General features: G+C 31.1%; 1 protein-coding gene, 1 long non-coding RNA gene and 1 pseudogene across 2 annotated transcripts; 2 read left to right on the plus strand and 1 right to left on the minus strand.

Annotated features, from left to right (window-relative positions):
• Positions 1-58: 58 nt before the first annotated feature.
• LOC112685034 lies at positions 59-4,867 on the minus strand (annotated as a pseudogene).
• Positions 4,868-14,119: 9,252 nt separating this feature from the next.
• LOC112685023 lies at positions 14,120-18,763 on the plus strand. Its single transcript, XR_003148749.1, has 3 exons — positions 14,120-14,237; positions 18,330-18,411; positions 18,677-18,763. It is a non-coding gene; the product is annotated as an uncharacterized LOC112685023 (long non-coding RNA).
• Positions 18,764-18,916: 153 nt separating this feature from the next.
• On the plus strand, positions 18,917-25,778 carry LOC112685035. The gene is made up of 2 exons (XM_025556791.1): positions 18,917-19,364; positions 25,102-25,778. Exons 1-2 carry the CDS (start codon positions 18,917-18,919, stop codon positions 25,776-25,778), a joined length of 1,125 nt encoding a protein of 374 aa, XP_025412576.1.
• Positions 25,779-26,843: the final 1,065 nt, after the last annotated feature.

The following is a 26,843-nucleotide window of genomic DNA, read 5'->3' on the forward strand; positions in this document are numbered from 1 at the left end:
AAAGAGAATATTCACAGTAACATTTTAATGACAAAATCAATACGACTATAATATACTTTTATTCTAATTCTCCCTCTTCCAAAAACTCTTCGTCCTCCCCGTAGACGTGTTCCTCGCCGTGACCGTTTTCCTCGGCGTCCGTGACTACCTCTTCCAAGTACGACTGCTGCTTCAACCATAACTTCACCTCGCCTTCCATATGGTCAAAGTTGTGCGGGAAAAACTTGGTCGCGTCGTCGATGCCCACTTCGCAGTCCGGACTAACGTAAATGGGCCTGAAGTTGATGAACCGTAATAGACTCTTGTCGTTGTCGTCTTTGAGAACGGACAGCACCAGTTTACAGTCTTTACTACAGGAAAACACGACACGGTTTACTATTACTGTTATCACTGAGTTACCTATTTATTATTATTATTATTAATATTATTACGGATTGTTTATAAAGTTTTTCAATAGACTCTAATTCACAATCTTTGCTTAAAAAAAAAAATGTTAAAATTATATCAGATAAATTGATATCGGTATAATATTTCTTTATTCGGGTTCATTATCCGAGATATTCAGTAATGATGTGCTAATGGTTCAGACTACACTTAATTGAACAAGCTTACCCAATTTTGTCCATGCCATATGTAGTTAACAACTCATAATCTTTGCTCAAAAATATAGGGTTTTCAGGATCAGCGTTACGAAAAAATCCGTAATGGTCGATTTTTTCTTCAAGCTCTTCAATTATTGGTAATACATTGTTGTATTGATCGATATCAAATATTATGATATACTGAAAATCATAACAAAAAATGTAATCATGTGAAGTAAATAAAATTACTTGATAATTGTTTTTAAAAACGTGAACAACCAAAGAACTTTTTTAGGAAGACATTCTATGCACATAGTTTATGAAACAATTTAGTTTTAATAAAAATATTTTCCTTTTAAAAAAAAAACATTCAAAATATAAGCTATATTTTAAAGTGGTAATTACTTATTTATTATATAACAGTAAATACCGTATAATACGCTTATAATGCAAAATAGTAAAATCAAATGTACATAAATATTTGAAAACATTATCTATCTTAATTTAATAATTATTAATTTCTTAATTTCTATAAAATTGTTTGGACAATGATAAACCTTTATTATCAAAATTGATTTAAGGTAACAAAATTGCATTTTAAATAAACCTCTTAAAGTACCTCTAAAACCCTCTTTAAGTAACCCTCTCTTATATTCAATCTTATTATAAAACATTATCCTTTGCTCTTACATTTAATAATTTTTCATCACTGTATCGGAGTATTCTATACTTTTATGTATTGATATATCGTATAGTACGAGTATAGTACCTACAATGTACTTGGGTACAGTACAAGGTAAGGAAGGAAATTTACTCTGTGTAGATTACTCGTATATTGGACGAATCGCAATAAATATTTCCCGAGACACTCAGCACGGGAAAATTGAATAAACGGTCCTTCCCGTATATAATATTTTTTATTATATAATTTTGTTGGTACTCTAACCTGTGGCAAAGATGGCTTGGGTGGGACATATCCATTGTTGAAGCAAAATTTCTTAAATAAAACAGCAAGTGCAGCGGCTTTACTCAGTGGATTAGTAGGCGTATACAACGAAGGTATTTTCACATTGGAACTATTGACGATCATATGTTTAACTGCTAATCTAAAAAAAAAAAAAACAAATAAATAAAGTAATAAATTCAGTCGTATCTAGTCATAAGTCACATATAATATTTTAAATATTTTTAAACGGACTCGTTATTATATAATACACACACGCACCGATAATTTAAAAACGATTGTATTTGTATCGATCTATGTAATTACATTGCATATTGCACGCCATTTGGTATTTACGTTACATTAAAATAATAACATACAAATAATGAATGTTAACCATAACATAATGGTAGGTCTAAGTTAGGTGATACACAGAAACAAAAGTACACTCTTGATATTTAAAATATTATTGAGAAAATTTTAAATTGTTATTGATTATTTAAAGCACTTACGAATCTGGACTTGGGTTCAACGGGTTGCCGTTACCGTAAATGATCGTGCTCAACCTCTGCTCAACTATCCCCGTATATTCAGTGAGGTCGGGCGGTATATCATTATCTATCTCTGTTTCTTCAAAGACATCTTCTTTTTCGAACACAGGCATAGATAACATCATCGAAAATACTTTTTTGCTCAACAACTGATCGATAAGTTCGCTCGAAAAACTTTCTAAAATATCTCTGTCCATAAAGAACATCTATAACAAATTAATTTAAAATATTATGTTTACGAGTATATTATATCTATTATCATACAATTTTTACTGTTTGAGTATAGTACGTATATACTTGAATATTCCTTGATATTATTATAAGACATTCGATGTACCTAAATAAAACTATTTAACATTACTATTTTATAAATCCTATAACAAATTAATTAACTAGTTAATCTAAACGTTTTTAAATATAAACAAAGAAAATTTTAATAAAAATGTAGAGTTGTAATACATTATTTAAGATCTTAATCAATTAGATCATTAAGATCATCAATCAATTTGTATTAAATTAACATTATTAGAATTATAAAAATATAAAATGTAATATGTTTTAAATATATATTTGTGCCAGGTTAGTACTCAGATATTCGCTTACTTGATCCAACTCGTCTGCAGTTAATTGAAATTCTATAGCCTCGTCAACCATGAATTCTGCGTATTTAGTCCAACACGCGTCGGCCACTTTACATACCATTTTTTCTTCCATCACCGGTTCGGTAGGTTCTTCGGATACTTCGGGGTTTCCTCCTTCGGTATGCTTTTCCACCATAATGTACTCGATGGTATGAGGGAAATACACAACACACGTTTGTAGTGGAATGTTAACTGAAAACCGACGCAGAAAATATTCTCTTGCTTTATTCATTCTGTCGTCTGAAAAAATTAAGCAAAACGTTATTATTTCCGATTTATCAGATCGTTGTATCAATACGATTTAAAATTAATGTTATACGATTTTAAAGACATTTATGAATATTACGCAAAAACGAGTTCAGTCAAGAATGTAAACTGTAAAGTCAATATAATAATATATTTAAAAATAGTTATTATTCAATTCATTATATTTATTAAAAAAAAAAAAAAAACATCCATCCAAAAATGTACCACTACATTGTTTATAAAGATTAATAATTTTATACATGTATTATTATACATTATTTATAATTTACATTAATAAATAATTTAAATGTTATTGAAATTAATACCCACCTATTTTTTTTTTTTCATTTTTAATTTTCTTATTTTGATAATTTTCATATTCTATCTGTTTTTTTTCTTTCCTCGTCAGTTATTTGGTTCATAGGTATCTTAATTTGTAATAATTTTAACATAATGTCACATCATTATAATTTAGTATTATATTCAAATATAACCCGACGCTACTATAACAATAACATCTATTCAACAATAGCTTATATAGTATCTATACTCACAAACTCTCTTTGGATTTCTCCATTTTTGAACTTAACGTATTTTTCTACCTCGTCTACTATTAAATTCATTAATCTTGGAGCATCGCAGCCAATAATAATATTAACCAAGTTTCCATCCTTGTTTATAAATAGCAATGAATAAATATTATTTGTCTATAATTTTATCTAAATAAAAAAATTGTATTAACTATCAACAATCAATACTTACAAAAAAGAATAACCAATGAGGTTCACTTTTCTGTCGAAATCTTTCTAACGGTGTAATGTTATCTGATTTTGCCTAGAAATTGTAATAAATCAGAAAAAAAGTAGGAAGTTATAAATTAATGTATTAAATATGATATAATAAGAATTTATTTTCTTATTTTTAAATAATTATGTGTTTTACGAGTGAAATAAATGCATTAAAATAATTTAACTCCATACTCGTATTCAACGATACTTTTCTAGACTAAAATTGTACTATTATAATAATAAAATGTATTTATTTTAAATTCATATAATACTCATGCAGATATTTATGCATTACAAATACTAAAAATATAATTAAATTTTCTAAATAGTAATTTAAGATATTCTAGACATTTTCGTCTAAACTTATAAACTAGCCTAGAACTCTATATGAGTATAATAACTATAATAATAATTACTCTCTATAACTCTATGTGAGTAACTTAATTTAGTTGATGAATATTTACTGCTATAACCGTAGCAAAGAGAGTAAGAGGTGCATTGTTTAACTATTATATTTCAAAGAACTGTACTAAAAAAATGAAAAAATCTTAGTAATTTATATTAACATATTAAGTTGACACCTAACAACTTATAAGCCTAATCTAGACATACCAATTTACTGAAAATAGATTAAAAGTTATAATAGTGATACTTTTGTGTTACATTTTTTCGATCACTAAATTTTTTTGGCGAATAATATTATATTTTAAATTGTCTACTCAAATAGTGTTATTTGAACAATGAGCAATATACTCGGTAAATATTTTTACTTACAACATTTAACGTTTACACATCGTTCAATCTTATTAAAACAACCTAATTAAATATACAATAAAAATCTTAAAATACTTACAATGGCAAAATGTAAATTATTGTTTCCTATTTCTAGTTTGGTTTTTTTTAAACTTGCTATCATAGGTATACAAGGACCACACCATTCTGTATAAACGTCAACGACTATATGATGAACAACGTAATATTTACAAATATGATTATTTATTTGGTTGTCTCATAAATTAATTTTACCATAAATTCCACTTTTTTCTAACATTCTAGCCCAATCATCGTTATCATTGATTTCTTCTTGGAGCGCAACTTGCGCACCTTTTTTAGCCATCCGACCGGATCTCTAATTCTGATTACCCTGCTTATAACATTTTAAAATATGACAGTTCAATTTTTGACAAAACATGTAAATATATAATACATATGTATTGAAATATCGATGCAAATAAATAATGTATCTCGATGTAACATAAAAATGTATCCCAAGTTAGTGTTTAGGTAACAAAAAAAAAAAATGAAAACTAACATTTTTGGCGCATCATTCTTACCATACGACAAAACAATGAAACGATTTATTTTAGCGATTCAACACAAGATAACAATATTATTTTAGATGGTTTTACAATGTTTTGCATTAATGAGTTAATGCATTCTACTACGACCGTGTCCGTCGTATACCGCGGTTACATGCACAGTTAAAACCGATTTAACTCAATTCGAATTAGTTAACTCCTGGAGTTAAATGCATGTAAACGACTGTTAATTCAGTTTTATACCAATTCGGTTTACCTAAAACGGTTTAGTTAATTCACATTTGAAATGCGCATTGGAAATAACTACGGGAGTTCAAAATGCATATAAACGGATGATACTACAACAACCGAATCAGGATTGCGGTAATTTGTTGTGATAAGGTATAATACACGAAAATTTTCGATCCAGTCTTCTTTTCTAAACTGGACATTAACTATTTCCAACCACCAGTCACTAGAACGTTTTTTCATCCATAAACTTCTTATACGTGGTCCATTTAATAAAGGTCCAATACTTAATCTATAGCTATCAAGTATTTGTTGACGATAATGTAGATTCATTTTTTTTAAGTCGTCACATAACTTAATTTTGAAGTCCCTTCGCTTTTTTATAACTAAGCGTCTCAGTTTGTTACGTCTTTTATTTTGTTGTTTTAAATTCATTCGTAGTAATTCCATCATTTGTAACAATTGTAAATAGTTAGAAGAAGACATACTTCATAGAATTTTACAAAATGCTACACATTAAACAATAAAACAAAGTTCTAAAAATTTTTTACTTTAACGTCTTTAACTAATAACTATTAATAATAAATATTAAATTATAATAATATTATCACATAATTGTTATCAATAGAATATCACTGAATAAATTGGAGGGAAAAAATGAAATTATTAATTCGAATATTAAGGTAAATCGGTTTAAACTGTGCATGTAAACGTTGCCACGTAAACTGGTTTGGTGGAAGTGTATTATCCTAATACGGTATTACTATAGTATGTATACTTGTGACCTAATTCGAATTGATTCAATACGAATCAAATTAATACGAATTAATGGATGCATGTAAACGTAGTAGTAGACAGTGCGGTCCGCGCAGTACCAATAAAATCTCGTTAGCCGATTGAATCCGTCGTGAAATCCAGTCACATTATCGTATACGCACTTGACTTTGGAGCGGTGGGACGTGGTCGTGTATAGCGATTGTGTCCAATAATGTCACTACTGCGCATATTTTGTCGTTTGCAATGGCCGCGACATTGTAGTGAGTTATAAATAAAAATATGCAAATTCAAGTAGATTACATGTAAACTGATATATTGGGAGATTTTGAAAAGAAAAGTAAAAACCAAAAACTGTCAGGCGAATTGGTAATGCGAGAAATCTATGGAAATGTATAGAACTTTTGCGACCGTTTCATAAGGGCATAGTTTTGAACAGAGATTGTCAACACCATAACTCTGTCTTCGACAAAGTACAGGCACGAGTTTTACTGACCAGCGAACGAGCGAGTCATGTCACGACAACAAATCCGAACATTTCCGAAGGGCCGAAGTGCGTGGGGATTTGGCCGTCCACCACTGAAGACTTATGCCGAAGAGATTACGAAGCGCTGCCATGCCGACACTCGGTCCGAGGTAGCTCGACGCGAACTATGAACGCGAATCGGCCTAGGGGCGTTCGAATCCGATGGACTAGCGATTTTCGAACCGTGAGGCGCAAGTGCTCGTCAGGGGAGTCGCGAGGCAAATATTAATACTGTACATTACGCTATCGTATATTTACATTTTAGATCGACAACAGTTTGATAGCGATTTTAAACAAATAAAAAAAGTTGCCTTATCAATTCCTCGGGAGACGCGTGATTACGTGTTTTTTTTCCGTTTCGGAGACGCGCGACCCGAAAAAGTCTAACTATAAAACCGGATTCACAGCTACATCGTGTTGATCAAACTGCATTCTTATTGGACGTTTAATTTTTGGTATGGTGGTATAACTAAATGAAAACCTAGGATATCAAGAATTGAATACAGCTCAAATTTTATCGTTTCTGGTATATGCGGTTAAAGAATGGTTAAATATTATTAATTTACTATCACTATTGTTATTGAGTAATAATAATATGCAGTGGCGGCTCGTTTGCTTATTAATGGAAAGTATCGAACACAAATAATATTAATAACAGTTATTTAATCAAATCCATTTAATACATATAAATAATTGTATATATTTTAAATTGTCAACACCAATGTTATCATCGCCCAAGCTTGCATGCGCTGCTCGTGAGTCCCGCAAATTGTTATTAATTATCGTTTCTCATAAACTACAGCGTTGAAAGGTTTATTTTTAAACTCCCATTATTTGATAATATTTACATAATATTTATTAATGTAAATATAGGAAACACAATTTTTATTTTTAACAATATTATACTACAATATAAATTTGAAATTTGATATTAAAACTTATAAATTAGTAATAAATGATAATTTTAGAAGGGAGCGATCACCCCACCGCTTCTATCTACGACCTGCCACTGATAATATGATGTGATTGTGATCTCAAAGATGAGTTATCATTAGACTTACGTTTTTCTTTTATTTTGAACTTATGCCACACATACAATAACTAAAACCGGATTAAGGGGGGGGTCTAGCCGGGATGGCAGCCCTAAGGCATTCTCAAGTACCCAAGTTAAAGGGGCCCAAACAATTTTAAGCTGATGCACATTTTTTTATCATTCTAAAATTAGTAGTTTTATAGACATAAATTGTATGTAAGTAACTGACAATTTGTGAAATAGTTAAAAAAATGTATCATTCTGCGAGCGTAGCGAGCATCTTTATAAAGCACCTCTTGTCAAAACAACCCATATAAAAATTCAGTCCCGGGGACAATAGGTTCTTAATCCGGTCTTAACAATTACACAACTTTTGTTCTATATACTACCATTTCATGGTCTTATATTTCATTTTGACGTTTTATTTTCAATCACTATTGTGTATTTTTATAATAAACTCACAATACGATGGTCCTGAAAAGGACCGTTTTATGAAGTAAAAAATATAAATATACCTACTTCGTTATTTACGAATACGTGATCCTCGGTAATCAAAATATAGCAAATTAGCACAAGTCAAAGCAGTAGTCAACATACAATTTTAATCAGTAATAATAACCGTCATTAATAGTATTTTATAATACCGAGTCAATTAATTTAATTTTCTTAAAATTATCGGGTTCTATGGAAAACTAAATACCAGAGTAACCGATATGGTGCTTACTACTCGTAGTTGTAACCATAATCGCACTACACGACAAATAGCGTAGCTGTGAATGCACCTTAACGGTTAACCATAATCTAACGGCCGAACGGCCGGGTCGTGGACGTGGCACAGGCGACGAGTGTACTCACGAGGTGTGATGTCGTCAGAACTGAACCGAATCGATTAGGACTCGCTTCCGGATGTGTTTTCGTTCTTGAACTGTGTTCCAGAACTCTTCTCTGACGAGTACCGAAACACGTTTTCCAATTCGATGGACTCGACTAAACGCGCGTCCGTTACCACGGTACCGTGGGCGCGGTTTAAAAACGTGTTCGTTTCGAACGTTTTTCGGCCAGCACGAGCTGACAGGGATTGAAAAAGATTTTTTTTTTGTTCTCGCGTCGCCAACCACCTCCGATTCGGCTCGTTCCAGTGCCTTCGTTACCTTTTGCGAGGCCCTGGGCAAAATTGATTTTACCCACAGCAATAGCAGTGGCGTATTTAGACTTACTTCTAGAGGGGGAATGACTCAATTTTTTTTTTTAATTCAGGCTCAAAATTTACAAGTCAAATTTTGATAATACATATTTAAATCGAGTCAATCCTTAATATTTGTGGTTCTTTTTTAATCTAATGTTGGATCCACTGAGAATCGACTTTTGTGTAGTTCTTTTTTAACACTTGTCTATGTTTTGAAAGTTACGCTTGTGTTTTATTTAATTTTTCACTAAGTATGGACCCAACAAAAAGCCCAATTCAATATTCACAGACACACATAATTTGATTTCATTATAAAATGATCCACATTAAAAAAATTTGTAATGTGTATCTCACATACTCGTATAATCGATTCCTTAAATGGGGATTCAGGGAGGAGCGATCGCCTCCTTCGCCCCCCCTAAAATATGCCCCTGAAAAATAGTCAACTACAGCCTGTAAGCCGCAATTATAGGCGATAACATGTAATTAGATCGGTGACAGCTGCAAGCGATATCGGGTAATGACTGTTATAATATGATTGTTAATAATCAGTTGATTATATTTAAGAAATGTAATAAAATAAATATCCTATTTATCCCAGTTTTCATACTGTGCGGCGTCGTCGTCGTCGGTGCATATCTAACATGTTAAATATAATATTGTTGTTTTGTTAATTGGTTTTTTTATTACACGCCGACGGATTTCTCTAGAAATCGCCCTCGCCAGGCGAACTACACAGTTCACATTTTATTTTATGAGATTTCCGTACAAAATATTATTCGAATATTTTAAGCGCGAGGCCCTTGAAGACGCGAGGTCCTGAACAAATTCCCCGTTTTGTCTACCCCTAACGCCGGCCCTGGCTCGTTCTCGGACGATTGAATCTACAGATCGCGATACGACGGCCGTGAGACGGATTTCGTCGTTACCGATTTTCGCACGGTCCTCGCGGAACACGCGTTATCGCCGAATCCCGCATACGGAAAACACTACACGTTCCGGACAATCCTGTGTTACCCACTGAACCGGACGACGAGTCATCCGTTGCATTCCGATTCCCGTCCTTACTTCGCGAGCTCGTGCAGCAAACCTTCGATCGGCCCTACCGTATAGGAGGCCATAGGGACGGATTGGCAATTATTTTCGGCCTAGGAAATATGAAACAAACCGACCCATGAACCGCAAATTAAACTATTTTACCCCTCTTCCCTACAAAAAAAAAGCTTTATTTTGCATTAATTTCAAAATTTGTTTAATTTCACCCCTAAATTAGTAAAATCTACAATAACTTTACTATGATTATAGCTATAATAGTTTTGGGTAAGTCACATGATTAATCAGTTACAACTTAAACTTGAAGTGTGATCTTAATGCATCTAATATATATTTATTTTTTTAATGATTTTTATTTATTTTACAAAATAAAACTTTGGTAATTATATAATAATTTAGAGTGACCCAAACAAGCACCAGCCCACCGGGAAGATTCCCGATTTTCCGATAGGCCATAGCGCGAGCGTCAACAACTGCGTTGCATACGGTTTTTTTTCGACAATTGTTAACGTGATACATTGTTTTGTAAGTTTAAGAAGAAAAGAAATCGACGAATAATACATGCATGTTCATCGATTAGGCTAATTATATTTTTTATCCAACGGTTAATAAAACGATTAAGGAACATAAATGGTTTAAGTTTCGTCATTTTGCCATTTAACGCTATGAGCGGTACATAATTAATACATTTCAATGCAAATATCACGTAATTTCTATTATTTATTTATTTTGTTTTTCCATTGCACTGTAGTTGACTGGGATTGCGATTTTACCTTCGGTTCGTCCTCAATACTACTTTATGTTTACTACTGGATGGCATCATTCGTCATCCGAAAAAATATTATTTCATTTCGGCACCAATCACAAATGAAACGCACTGCGTATATTCGGTAAGCTATACGATGTAAGAAAAATCAAAAACGTTTAAGATGTCATCGGTAAGGAGGCCGAAAGAATGGCGTAGACGTACACGTTGACCTTAAACGTGCATTTACACGTGACACGTAGGGCCAGGCAGAGAGCCTGGAAAAGTGAACGCCTACCAGGAGCGCAAAATATCGAGTGAAAATTGAGGCATAAAATTCGATGAAGTCATTAAATTAGAGTTTAAAATCAAAACCAAATTATTATTATTTTAATAATTTAAAAACTATTATTGAATGGAAATACGACAATGGATAAAGTGTGACCTACCTAGTGTTAAATAATAATAATGTATATTAATTTCCATATTAAAAATGTTATATCATAAACTAATCTCATATAAATAAATAAAAAAATACAGTGTTCATCTGGGCGTATCCGAGTTGGGTCCCAGATAATATTTATGATAAAGATAAACAACTAATTGGGTCCGATTATAAAAACGATAACATACTTGATCGGTCCGACTATAAAAACTGTAACATATCTAGTTCGGTCCGACACTACGACAATAAAACCTGTAACTTATGAGAATTGATACATTTGATAATGTCAAAAATTAATAGATTTGAATTTGTAAAAGCTCTATCATTTAAATTTTCACTAATTGTGTATATTTTTTAATTTTTTAATAATTTTATTTATTTATATACCATATACCAGTATTCTAGTTTTCAACTAATAATTATATACTATATATTAGAAACTTAGAAAAATAAAATTATACTTGTGTTCTAATTTATAGGTAACTTGCAGTCCTAAGTCTATAAAAGTGAGAAGCAAAAATTTTTTTTTTATGGATCCCACTAGTGTTCTACCTGAAAAACACTGGGACCTAATAAGATTAAATAAGGGTCTCTGGGACCCAACTAGTAAAAGTCGATTTATCTTTACTATATTTTCGGAGAACGGAAATTTAAAGCAAAACCTGTATTTTTAATTTATACTCATTAATTACGCCGATGCCGATAGACAGTAATACATAGAAAATGGTCAATCAGCTAATTAATTATTAAATAATCTATGCTGAAATCTTTTATCAACCATTCAAGAAAGTATTATGTTAATAATATGTAATACATAAATAAAAATGTTAATATTACATGTACACTGTCTTAAATTAAATTCTTCATTGTTAAATTATATTTTATTGTGTGTCCTATTAATTATATTTCATTTGTATGTATGTTCCAGTGCCTAAAATTCCTATAATTATTTGGCTACTGCACACATAATTCCACTTACCAAAATATTTTAAGATAATGGACTTGGTAAAGTGTATAACTTTAAATGTTTTTGGTATTTTTCAAAAATTAATTATATAATTTTAGGCAACCTAATGTGTAATACTTATATAATTAAATTAATTTAGTTAAAAAAACATTGGTAATTGTATTTTCTGCAAAAGAAATAGTTTTTGAGGCTTCAAAGAAAACTTAAAACCATTTCTACCAAACAACATTATGGTGTATATTATCATGAGAAATAGTCATAAAAATAAATAACTTTTAAAAAACCGATTTCTTTATATTGAATAAAAAATGCATGTATATTAATGTATATTGTTATGTATTATATTTTCAGGTTAATAGTTTTTATTTGACTTTATTTATGTATACGCTTTGAAAAAATTAAAAACTATAAGTAAAATTGATTTTTATTACTTAAGATTATTATAATGATATTATTATAAAAATGGTTGAAAACAATTTTATAATTTTTAAAATAATTATGATGACAACCCGTTCAGTATTATAAAACTAACACTGTGGTTCCGGTGCATTATCGTCTATACATATGTAAACGGCATGATTAGTATACTCAATATATGTGTTTTTTTAAGTTAAAGAACACATAATACCACTTACGCTCCAATAAACTATCAGTAGATAGCACCGTAGCTACGTTAAACTTTGTTCGTTTGTATATTAAAAATCATCGATAGTCATTTACTATATTCGATTTCGATGTAAAATATCAATAAATATAAATAATTCACTTATTCAATGATTTTCATAAGTCAAGTGATGTGGATAAAACTGTTCGGCCCCGTAAAATGTTAAAAAGAAAGACTGGAAATAAATAACTGGTTATTGTTCCGACGCCGTCGTAATTAAAAGACACCCCTCGTGTTTTTTGTGCCGCTGACACCACAGGATATTCCTGATTTCTAAGAATTCAAAAATCGAGGCGCACAAAAAATATCGTTGCATTGAGAAAAGAGGTGGTTTTACAGAAATATTATTAACAAGCGATTAGTAAATATAACAAACGTACATATATATTTTTTGAAAAATATTTATTTTTATTCAATTATCTTCAGAAAATTATTTCAAACTTAAATTGTTATCTAAAATTGAATACTCGTATGAGATATCTTGAAAATTTATAATAAAAACGTTTTTTAGCTTGTTGCGCATTTTTTATGCCCGATCCGCCAAAGTAAAAAAAAAATGTAGTGCGACGTAATGATTTGTATGAGAACTCTAAAAGATAACAGTGATCCTTACAATTTATTTCACGTCATTTAACATGTATGATTAATCATCACAGTTTTTACAGTGGAAAATAATCATAATTAAACACATTTTATTTTAAAATAAATTTATTCTACAAAATTAAAAAATACAGTGGAATCCGCTTATTACGTTACCGTATATAACGATATTCCGATTAAAACGATTCCTAGCCATGTATTTGGTTGGTTTTATATTTCACGTAGATAATGTTTTTGTCAACCGGATACAACGAATTTCGGATATAACGATCTGATTCTTTAGGTCCCTTATAGATCGTTATAAGCGGATTCTACTGTATATAGTAAATATTATACCAAATTGAACACTATTTCATTTCCCGAAAACCATAAGCTATAGTACGAGAAATCGAATAGTTCCTGTTGTGTTGTAAAGTCTTGAAATATTGACCTATGTAAATTGTTAATTATTAATAAACATAAACTACGTAAAATTCTATCTGTACACACTTTGTACAATAATGTAATATAAACATTAAACGCCCAAAAATTTTGGTTTAGATAATAAATCATTTACAATTTTTTTTTTTCATATTTAAGAAAACAACAAACAACACGAATAATTTATATGAGAACAGTATTGAAGGCCGCATGTATATGCTGTGTGTGTTTACGATTCATATCATATATCTCACCAATCCCCTCTACATCACGAGGCAAATGTATGCCATCATGCGCCCCACTACGACTGCGACTCTACACGTCGTTATTTTTTTTCCCATTCTGTACTACGAATGGATGGACGGGTCTTTTAGTCGGTTCCGTACATGCGTGCCTGATCGTACGACTGTACGAAATCCATTTGTCCACCGTGACCAGAAGATCATAATCTCGTGCTCACTTAAGTGCCATAGTCATTGTTTGTATCTGCTTCTTCGCCTTCGTCATTAACTGCGCCAAGAAAATACGTAAGAACACATATTTATTATTATACAATATTAAACGGGGAAACACATAAATAAATGTTTATTTAAATACATTAAAACGCGAGCGTTTTTTTTTTTTCCGATACCGATTACTAGATCTATATGCATATTAGGGTGAAAACATAAACTGTTAATAAGATGTTGCCGATTAGATTTTCCAAAAGTCTTTTGCATACTTCGCCATTATAGCGGGTTTGAGCACTTTGAAGTTTACATGTTTTTGAGTATTTCTTTAAACGGATACTGGCGTAGCCAAAAAAGAGGGGGTAAGGGGACTAAAGCCCTACCTTATGTGTCGTGTTTATGTGTATGTATTAATTTGGTAAACTACTATTTAGTATTTAAATTGTTTAAAACTTGGGTACTAACTATATGTTGACTAATAACGGGTGTTTGCCATTGGTAAATACATAAGCGTACCTACTACTTCTACCGTAATTACTACTATATTTTTGGTGGTTGTTGTGCACGTTGTGGTGACCTTCGTCTAATATTTTATAATCACTATAGTTTCTATACCATGTTATGTCGTGGCCATGTTACCACAGCTGACCACCGTTAATTTATTATTATTAGTATTAATTCCATTTTAATAAATGTTATTAAAATTATTTTAAAATGCTCTAATTACATTTTTAAATTTGGTGGTATTATTTATAATATTTCTAACTTAACCTGCTTAAATAAGTGTTTAGCTTAAAGTATTATCCTTTGTCCATCGTAATATCGTCACAAAATAATATTCTGTGGTATCGAACCGACAAAACTATGAATACCATTATCACCATTAGGATATTCATTAAATTCACTGTAATAAACTGATCAGGAATATAATATTATATAATGAATATTTTTTTATTATCTGTAAAACAATATCTATGGATTATTCTTTAATTAAAATCCTTTTATAAATATTACTTTACTTGGAATAAAATATTGATAGTTGTAATAATCTTAAAAAACTATCTATTGCATATCTTATTCATATTGTTCCGTATTATGAATGGTATAATTAAAAGGAAGATTGATGAAATATACTATCAATATCTTGTGCTACTTGGGTAATAAATGAAAATATTAATGGAAAATAATAATTTGAAAATTATATATTATAATATTATAATTTCAAAATAATATTTTGAAGAAATGTATGTATTTTGCATGTATTTTTAATTTAATCCTTGTACACTTTATAGGTTATACTTATAGTAAATCAGGGACTGAGACCGGACCGAAAAGAACTGGATACAGATCCAATAACATTGTATATATTAAAGAACCGAAAATAACCGTAACCTGTATTTTACATTTTTAAAAAACCCTGACCAAAAGCGAACTCCTTATAAGAAAAAAACTAAAAAATACGGGTTTTTTCGGTTTTCAAATAGAAATAAATCACTCTATTAGAAATAAATAGTAATATTTAACATTTTAACTAAAAAAATATTGTTTAGAAACAAAAATTATATTATATTTAATTAGTGTAATAACTAAGTAATGTTATTTTCGGCCGCATCGCCCGTATATTGGGGACCGTCACAGCCGACAGACGGTCTTATGCTATTTTTTTCTGAAAATATTGTTATTTTTTTTGTTAAGCTTCTTTTTCTCTCTCAGTATCAATGGTAGTGGATATTTTAAGAAATTTTCTTTGGGCGACAAAAAAAAATGTCCATGCATATAATCAAAATCGATAAAATAAACATCGACAAACTATGAAAACCCTAAAGGAAAAAGAATGTCCGTGTTAGAAAGTTATTCAAACCTTAGAAACTCCATCCAAACTCGTAATGGTTTATACATACAATATAATACAATATCGTATGGTTTTTATCGGTTTTCCATTATAAATATTCTGATTATCAATATAATTAATGTTTTAATTTTAAACCGTTAAATGAAATGACAAACAAATAACAAAATAAAGCATAATAAATGACTAGTAAATAAAATTATAAAATTATTAAAATATCTTAATTTTCGCTAAAACATCGTTATCGCCTAGTAATTAAAGATATTATCTTTTAGGTGACAAAAAATATTTACCAGGCGACAAATATGTCGCCCAGTATATTGGTTAAAATATGCGCTGATCAATGGGTATAGAATATGATGGACTTAAAGACTAAAGTATATATTACCTTTATCTAACAGTGTTCGTTTCCAAGTCACAGATCTTTCTTTTGACTATCAGGATATTTCTTTATATAATATTCAATATAATTTCATGATATAAAATAAATATTATAAACAGTTAATTTTTTTATTTCAGCTTAAGATTAAATGTGTTTACTTTATAATTTTGTATAATTATAGCAACATTTTGCTGGTCCTAATTATTGATTTGGTTTTGTATAATTTTAAAAAATCTCTATTGATAAATAGAAATAATATAAATATGATATTAATTAAGTTAATTTAGTTAAAATTATCAAACAGTATGTACTAGTTCAGTGGTTTTCCACTAACCTTTTTAACAATGCGACACACATCATCACAACAAAATGTTCGTGGCACACCAATCCATGTAATATGTGAACAATATTTTATATACATATATGTAAACTACTTACAATCTACTCTATTAAAGGTTTAATTATTGTGAAATATTTTAATACAATTGATCGATCGAGATGGCTGCGACGGGCATACTTGAGGTGGGATCACACGGCGCGTGGTGCGTCGTGAAGAGTGTGGAGTGGTATAACGTGGTACAGTTAACCTAACCGCGTTAAGGTTTGAATGAGCGACGCACGTTGCTTCCCGACAATTGTCGGTGTTTGTATCACGTGTCAAAGGAAAATTTTTGGCGCGCGTCTTATCAATCTAACGACGCGTCGGTATTAATTGTTTATCGATGTATCTGTTCACCATTTTTCATACTTTGAAATTTGAACTAAATTTATAGTATTTGAATTTTTGATATATTTTTCATAGTTCATACCTACTTTTTTAGTATATCAACAATCAAAATACTGATCAGTTTGACATGGTTTATACAATTATACCTACACACTACTTATAGTACTAATTAGTAACTATATTACAACACTATAAAATGGAATGGTTTAATAAACAAGTTGTACAATTTTTAGAAATGTACGAAGATGAGCCATTTATATGGAATCCAAGTGATCCATATCACAAAATTCGGAACCATGTTGATGATTCCAGAACGAGACGTGCCTAACTTGTTGAACCATGACGTACCGTCTGATCACACAGGCGCGCCAAGTTGTCGTGCGGAACCTGGCGCGGGCTGTTGCGTGGTATATACACGCTCCACACTCCTCGCGACACGCCACACGCCGTGTGATCCCACACGTAACATGTAATCTATACGTGTATTAACATTTTTTTTGTAAAAATAATACACAAAATTAAACCGTTTTTAACCAGAACCTAAATTTTGAACTTTATGAAATCCCGAAATTTAACCTAATTTAACCCCTAAAAAAATATTTTAAAGACCCAAACCTTAACCGGAACCGTTAAAATCATTAAGGCTACAGTCCTTGTTATAAATACTTATTATGTTATTGATGAATTTAGATTGATATTTAGATTTGATTTAGATACATTTAGATTGTTCATTTTGCAATTTTTGCGTTTTCTGTGTGTTTATAATCTTTCGCCTGATTTTGAGTCCGTTATAATGTTATTCATGGCCAGCCAAATCATTATTGATATCGATAATATTTATTATTATAATTATTAATAATTATGTTCAATATAATATATATAAAATCGATTGATTTTTAATTGTTTACCAGATTTATTCTTTGTTTGAGTTAATTCAACATATGATTATTATCAAAATTAAACATTAAATACAATATCAGTATACAGAATATATTTGTGTTTTGTGCAATTGTTTATGTCTTAATGTCAGAAAGTAATTTTGTCTATAGACAATGTTAACTCAATCGTACAAAAATTTTATAAATAAATCTTGTCATTCTTTTCTCAAATACTTATGGATACATTTTTGTTTTTATTGGTATTTTTTTTTTATTGATGTCATATAGTCATATTTATTTAATTGTTTAAATTAGTAGATATTTTTTATTTCAGAGGCGGTTTTTCTACACAAATGTCGATATAGTATACAGACACAGGCAACATCCATCTGACATCACATCGTCAGAAATTATAAGTAATTGTAAAATTTAATTAAAAGAAAAACGATATGACAGAATACAAAAATTTAATAAATAAATAAATTTAATTAAATATCAATAAATAGCGATGCAAATGTAATTGTCTATAGGTTCTTTTAAGTATATATTCTAGTGTCAATGTATCTGACAAATAATTAATAATTAATAAATAATTAAATTCCATTTTTATTAGATTTTTAAATCATTAAAATCAATGTTAGATTTATAGTTAATACATACTTGTTTTTTTTTTCGAGACAGGGTCTAGAAAACTGCAGTAGTCTTACCTCCGACATACATCAAGAAAAAATGTTTTCTCTCGCCAAATTAGCTTATATGCACACGAATACACAAGAAAAAATTATGTATTACAGTTATTGTGTCCCAATAATTAAGGAATCTTACTGTTGCAATACATTGTTGCGAACAATAAAATTGGGCACCACAATTACGCAAAATCAATACAACATTATATGTTTTACAGCTATAATAAACGAACACATGGATTGCTTGATAGGTGTACAAGTTTTTGGAAATTCCTGTTCCAAGGCAAACATATGCAGTTTTGCGGCGTTTATGGAAAAAATAGAATTTTTAAAATATGCCTTTGAAATTGGATGTCCTTGGAATGAGAAAGTAATGCTTCATTCTGGAATAGTAGGTAACTTAAATTGCATGAAGTTTGCTTACGAAAATGGGTGTCCATGGCATGAATCTACATGTTGCATTGCTGCGGAATACGGACACCTAGATGTTTTAAAGTATGCACATGAAAATAATAGTCCTTGGGACCAAAAGACGACTGAGAGTGCAGCAAAGGGTGGGCACTTGAACTGCTTGATCTATGCATTCGAAAATGGTTGTCCGTGGGATGCGAAAACCATCTACGCAGCTGCAATTAATTCCAATATCGAGTGTCTGAAGTACGCTCATTCGAATGGTTGTCCTTGGAATCCGAATGAAATGAAAGGATTCATTAGAAACAGTACCAATGAAATTCAAAAATACGTAAAGGATAACATGTCGATCACCGGTTGATTTTTTAATTTTTTTTTATTGATCTTATTAAATCGGCTACTAAGCCATTAGTTAACATTTTAAGTTAACATTTTATTTACATATATATTATAGTTAAGTTATACTGTTTTAGTTTTATTCTCGTACAGAAGTGTGTTTTTTTTTATTTCTCAAATAGTATTCTGTGCTGGTATTCGATTATTCATAAATTGTGCGACAAAAGTTTTAATATACTATTTTAATGATTTTAATTGTGTACACGCATTTATTTTATACTTAAAAAATTCTATACAAAATATTGTCAAAATATATTCATGTACATTCAAATTAACTAAATATATAGGGGTTTTTGTTTTTAACTAAAATAGTTAAATAGTTATAAATGGTAATTGGTAATAATGATAATACAGTATATATTGTATAAAATGCTATTGTTGACATTGTTTCAATTTTCCCTTTAGATATAGCTCATGCGCTTTGTTTAATGGATAGTTAAGATACATTTGAATACATCTATACCTCATGCAAGGTACATTAAAAACTTTTAATATAACTATTGTTTACATGTTAATGTAAAAGTAGTATAATAAAATATTTTTCTATCTCTATTCATAATATGCTCTTCTTGTTCCGGCTGAGATGTATATAATGTAATGAGTGATTATATTTATAAGTTGACCTACTGTTCTTCTAAAAATGATTAACTCATGGTTACAAAATATATTTATATATATATATATATGTATATAACTTTAATTTTGAACAATTATTTTCAAAGGTAATCAGTGACAGGTTAACGAATATGCTACCTGGGGGCAGATTTTAAAATATCGCCTTTTAAAAACCTACTGTACCGTTGTATTTATCATTAAATCGTATACATAAGAACAGCGTTAAAATTTATTAATTGATCTATATTTATATATATTTATAATATATTTATATGTTGTTTATAAATATAAAAATATCGTATAAATGAATCGTAAGATTGGCAGTTTTAATATAGTAGAACTATTAAGATTTAGTATAAACATTCAGCACCACTTCACTTTATGTGCTCTCAAACCATATAAATTAAAGAAAAAAAATCAAATCCGTTTGTTTTTCAGTCAATTTTACTTAACAGTTGACGGGACTATGACTACGGCATACAAAAGACGAACAGACGATAGAATTATAAAAAAAAATTGCTCGATAGTTTACAACGAGATCATTTAAAACTATTAATATCAAATTTAATAATCTAATGGTTCTAAATTATAATACAGCCATACGGGTGTACAACAAACACGATTTTGTGTCAGTGTGTTTACTGCTGTAAACATATTTTATACAACTCTAGAAAATAGTAATACGATTATATGAACGAAAATAGAAAATTCTAAGCGCTATAACAGTAATATGGTCGTATTAATGATGTATTGAACGCTCACTCACCTGATAATTCTGCTGTAGGCGATGTTATACTATATTACTATTTTTATTTGTTGTACACATTTTTCAATGATTAAAGGCGGTTTCTGCCAAGCCACGAGTCAAATGCGCTGGCTGGGTATATTACACGTAGGGCCGGCATTAGGGGAGACAAAATGGGGTATTTTCCCAGAGCCTCACGCTTAAAATTTGATTGAAAAATATTTTGTATGGAAATCTCATAAAATAAAACGAGAAAATCGTGAATCGACTGGCGAGTGCGATTTCTTGAGAAACCCGTTGTATATAACAAAACAATATTATATTATATTTATTATGTTATGAATGCACAAACAACTACCCGTATGGCACGCCGCATGCTATGAAAACCGGGATACCTAGAAAGTTTATCTTATCGCATTTCTTAAATTTATTTAAGAAATAAATAAATAAATACATTTTTTAAATTTAGTTATTACCCGATATGGCGTGCAGCTGTCACCGAGTCTTACATATTATCGTATTTAAATACGGTCTACAGGTCTACAGGTGACTATGGTTATTGGTAAAATAAGTTCGTTTTTCTCAGGGCCTCGCAAAAGATAGCGCAGGCCCTGACTACATGCAACGTGGGAACGCTCTTGCTCACCTAGGCGCGGTATAGCTCGGCGAGGCTCTTGGCTATTCGAAAACTGTCGGTCTATTGATTCCGAGTCAAAGGAAACGAGCCGTGCGTTTAAACAGCAATTTGGCGAGCCTGTATTGTATAAAATAGTGAATTTTTATTTTATTACATTTTGTGTGCATTTTGATTACACATTCGACATTGATATACATTTTTTTTTGGTTTTTTTCTTTTTTTTAATTTAAAATATTTGATTAGCAATATGATAAATAATAAAATATTTATAATATTTGATTATAACCAAACTAAACTAAAAAAAAAAAAAAAAAACATGGAATAGTCCAACGATGAGGTTCTATTCGTTTTTTGAATTATACGAAGTCCAACCACTAAATTTGTGTTTCAACTAAATAACTGCAAGACTATAACCAATTTTGCTCATCACTAGTGGTGAGTTATTTTATATATATATTTTTTTAATTTTATGTAATAAATATGTGTGTATATTATTTATATATATAAATTATAATTAAATTAATACAATAAGCAATCGTCTAGTAGAAACAATCGGTTAATTGAAATATTTCACGTGGGTAAAAGTATTCCTAACGAGCGGCTTGTACAGTATATGTGAAAATATTTATTACATTCGAATAATTATAGTCCAGAGTTACTATTCGTATTTTTTATTTGATCAAATCGTATATTTTTATAATTTTTGTTTGGTACAATGATCATAAAATGGCTTTTACTTAACTAAGTAGGTATCTAAAATAATCAGTTATTATACAATAATATCTACATAAAAGTGTATACCAAGGAGTATTATTATCATTTTAATAACTGTCTACTTTATATGTATATAATATTTTTCGCTAATTAATGCATCCTAGGTTACCACATGTGAAGGAATAAATAAAATCAATATTGTTCTAGAAAAAATAGTACACAAATATATCGTAGTTTTATACATTTGTTTCATATTTTCGTATCTTCGTCAAGAAAGTTGTTGAATGAAAATTACTGCTATATGTGGAACGAAAAACTGAGATTTTCTTGCAGTGTTGTTGCTTTGTAATAGTTTATAAAGCTACTGTTTAACAGAACTGCATACAAATTTAAATATAGGGTAAGTTCTAATTAGACTATTAAAAATTGTATAAAACACTTATTAAATAATATTTCTTAACGATTTACTGTGGCATTGCTCTTATTACTTGGTTAACTGGCATACCTGACATATTTGTTTTCAGTCAAAGTAGTTACTCTCATATATTTACATAAAAATACGTATTTTTTCTATAATTTACGAAATATTTAATATAACTTACATTATCATTAAATACTAGTCAGTAATATTACTATAGTTCTGATAATCTAATTACATAAATAAAAATGCAATGGTTTTATTTATAGTTAGAAAAAAAGTTATATAATGTACCACAATTATGTATTTATAATAATAATGTTTTTATAAGTCATTGAGAATAAAGACAGGGCCACATTTACGTAGAGGAGTACAACGGGTAGAATTGTATAGGGTGGCCAATTTTTTGAGGGTGGCTATAGTTTTGAGGAGCGGTAGTATAAAGAGGTACAAAGTGTGAATAATTTTTGATAATTATGATGAAAAGAAAAACAAATAATTTAATTGCTTAAAACCTTTTTATCCTTTAAACATAACGCGGATGCCGCATTGATAATTGATAATCACTGTTCATTGTTTATATTATTCAGTCACCAAGGATTATTCGATTTCGTCTAATATTATTTTACCGTGTGATAACTGATTCCATTTATGATTCAGACATTGACTTTATAATAACATTATTATAAAATCCAGTGGCGTATTTTCAATTTTTTCTGAGGGGGGGTCCACAGTTTATATATAATTAATATAAACTATATATTATATTGTAATAGTTACGTCCTTATGCAGTTTTTGGAGGAAGTTGAACTAAATATATAATGTAATAATCGTATAGTCTTATGTAATATTATATATATATATATACCTATATATTGTATTTAGCATTATAAATTATAAAGTATTGTTATAAAATAAATTCTAGTTGTCTCGATTTTTTAGCCAACTCCTGTATCACTTCATCAACAGTAATTTCAACTTCCTTGTGAATGTTTAGCATAGCCAATTCTGCAAACATGTAAGAATTTTAGTTTATTTTTTATTTTTTGGAAAGGTTCTGGGGAGGGGGTCCAGTACCCCTGGACCCTCCTGTAAATACGCCACTGATAAAATCACTTATTAATAATAATATATTCATTTCTCGAGAAAACTAATATATTATAATATGAGTTATGATTTATATAATTTCAGTGAAGTGTAAATGAGTTTACTATTATACGTTATAGGGTAAGTGCTAGAAAATTATAAATTATGATTATTTTATTATATTTTAATGTATATATAAATATATTATGAGGATAAAATGTTAAAATTCATAATTTATTTTTTTTGTTTCATTAAATTATTCCTGTTTTATAAATTTTGAAAGTTATTATATTAAAGAGTATATTTTAAATTGTCACGGGGAGGAGGGGCATATACCCAAACATATTTCCCTGTAATAGGCCCTAGAAGTAGGGGCGGTGAATGATTTAATTTGTACCTGGCAACAAAATCTTAAATGCGGTCCTAAATACAGACCATAATAATTGTTTAAAAATCTTAATAACTATTACCAAGTGTATACCATAGAGAAAATCAAAGGTTCATACACACTAGTGAGCGTCAACAACCACCGAGATCCCTTTCGACCTTTTAACCGTAGTAATCGGCTACTGCACTCCGTGAATGTTTTTTTAATTTTCGTCTTCTGACGTAATCACTCATCATGGTGATGTCATAATAACTTGTTTAAAGTAATTTTTAATTTTAATAAAAATTGTTTAGAAAAAATCACGTGTGGTTCCCAATACGAATCCGGGCGAATGGCCGGGTTTGTGGGATTTGTCGAAATTCTCTTTTTATCGTGTATTTTTACGATTTCGAAAAATTGTATTCCTCAGCGGGGGCCCCCACAACCGTGTACCGACCCCTTGACCGCTGAATGTTTGATCAGGACTTCACCAAGTATCGATAGCACGTGCACCGTACCTACGATGGGCGGACAACATTTCTCGTGCGCACGCGCTTCGGCGTGGATTTCGTTCTCGTTGAACATGAAAAAAACGGTGTAATGGACGAAACGATCGCCGTACGGTTAGGTTCGCGCGTGCACATAACGTGGTTACCGTCGGACGTACAACGGTGGGTTTTCCGTGTTTAGACACGAGGAGAACGTCATGTTTTCGCTGGCCAAACTGGCGTACATGCACACGGACCAGGACGAAAAACGGCGGTACTACGATTACGAAGTGCCCATGATCGACAGCAAAAACTGTTGTTTTGCGCTGCTGGACAGAACGAAGGAACAGTCAGGCAGCAGCGATTCGGCAATGTCCGTCGACTACAGCACTATATGTGTGCTGGCCATCCAGAACGGACACGTGGAGTGCCTGAGGAACGCGCAAGCGTACGGAAGGCCCGACGACGAGAACCTGAGCATTAAGGCCGCACTGGCAGGCCACACCGGGTGCCTGGAGTATGCGTTCCAGATCGGCTGCGCCCGGGACGTGGTCGTGTGCTTTGCAGCCGCGAGCACGGGTCACCTGGAGTGCCTGCGGTACGCGCACGAGAACGGGTGCCCGTGGGACGAGCTGACGTGCTCCGAGGCCGCGAGATCCGGTCACCTGGAGTGCCTGCGGTACGCGCGCGAGAACGGCTGCCCGTGGGACGAACGCACGTGCCACTACGCCGCGACAGGCGGACACTTGGAGTGCTTGCGATACGCGCGCGAAAACCGCTGTCCATGGGACGCACGCACGTGTTACCGAGCCGCAAAGTGGGGCCACCTGGAGTGCCTGCGGTACGCGCATGAGAACGGGTGCCCGTGGGACGAGCGCACGTGCTCCAAGGCCGCGAGGTCCGGGCACCTGGAGTGCCTGCAGTATGCGTACGAGAACGGCTGCCCGTGGGACGAGCGCACGTGCCACCTGGCCGCGGCCAGTGGGCACCTGGAGTGCTTACGGTACGCACACGAAAACCACTGCCCGTGGGACGAGCGCACGTGCTTCGGGGCCGCCAGGCGGGGTCACCTGGGTTGTCTGATTTACGCTCATGACAACGGATGTCCTTGGAATGGAGCTACTCTCGAGGCAGCTTACGGTGGAGGTTTTGTCGATTGTGTGGACTACGCGTACGAAAATGGCTGTCTGTTGGTAGAGTTTTTTGACGATGAACAGTGATTTTTTTTTTTTGTTCGATGAAAACATATAATGTAAATATAGATTTGTTTTTACTGAATAATAAATGTTGAAAAGATGAATATTATAAGAATTATTGTTTGTTTATCATTATAAGGATCTTCACTGAGCCCGGTTGGGCTTTCACTAAGCCAGACTATGCTGAGGATTTTATTAGCCTATTCAGGGCTGGGTAGGCTTTACTGTACAATTTCCAATTTAGGAGTGTTTGGGTTTCAAAGATTAGAACAATGGAGGGTTTTAATGGGCCATTTTTTTCATATCGGAATATAGACCGGGCTAGACTTAAAAAAAAATTGGCCCATGGAGAGCTCCAATATGAATAAATTCTGACAACAGTAAAGAAAGAAAGATCAATTGAAGACAACAAAAAATTAGCGTAATACATATATAAGTAAAAATAGAAAAACAAATAACAGTAAGATAATAGCTAAAACAAAAATTAAAAAATTATACAAGTGTTTAAATATTTGATTTTTATACTTAAAATAATAATAATATGTATATTTAGCAAAGTCATAGATTTTATATTAAAATATAAAAATTAAAAATACAATTTATGCAGCACCCTCGATAAAGCAAAACTTGTGCTGGGGGAGCAGTTTTTAAGAATTTAAATTAGAATAATATAATATAATACATTTGGTATTAATAAAAAACAAAAATAGTACGTATAGTAAAAATAAACGAATATAATGCAATTTTTCTATTATAGTTAAAGAGCAGATTTAATTGATATTGCAACTTTTTATTGATACCCAATAAATCAAATCTGATCAATTATGTATAGGAATCAGATTAATTACAGTCTTCCAATTTAATTTAATAATGTAATTTTTTGCAATTTTCAACGATTTTCCAATTTTTTGCAATTATTGCAATTTTTGTATATTTCACGTAATGAAATATACAAATTATTATTTCCAAAGTGATTTTACAAAAAAAAATATATCTACGATGTAAATTTTTACATGTAGTTAAATGTAGTTTAGGATTTTTAAAATTATATTTATCTGGGGTATCCACAAAACTCACAAGTTTAGAAGA

This window comes from Sipha flava, unplaced genomic scaffold (assembly GCF_003268045.1).
Source record: "Sipha flava isolate LNK unplaced genomic scaffold, YSA_version1 262_pilon_pilon, whole genome shotgun sequence".
NCBI classification, from domain to species: Eukaryota; Metazoa; Arthropoda; class Insecta; order Hemiptera; family Aphididae; genus Sipha; species Sipha flava.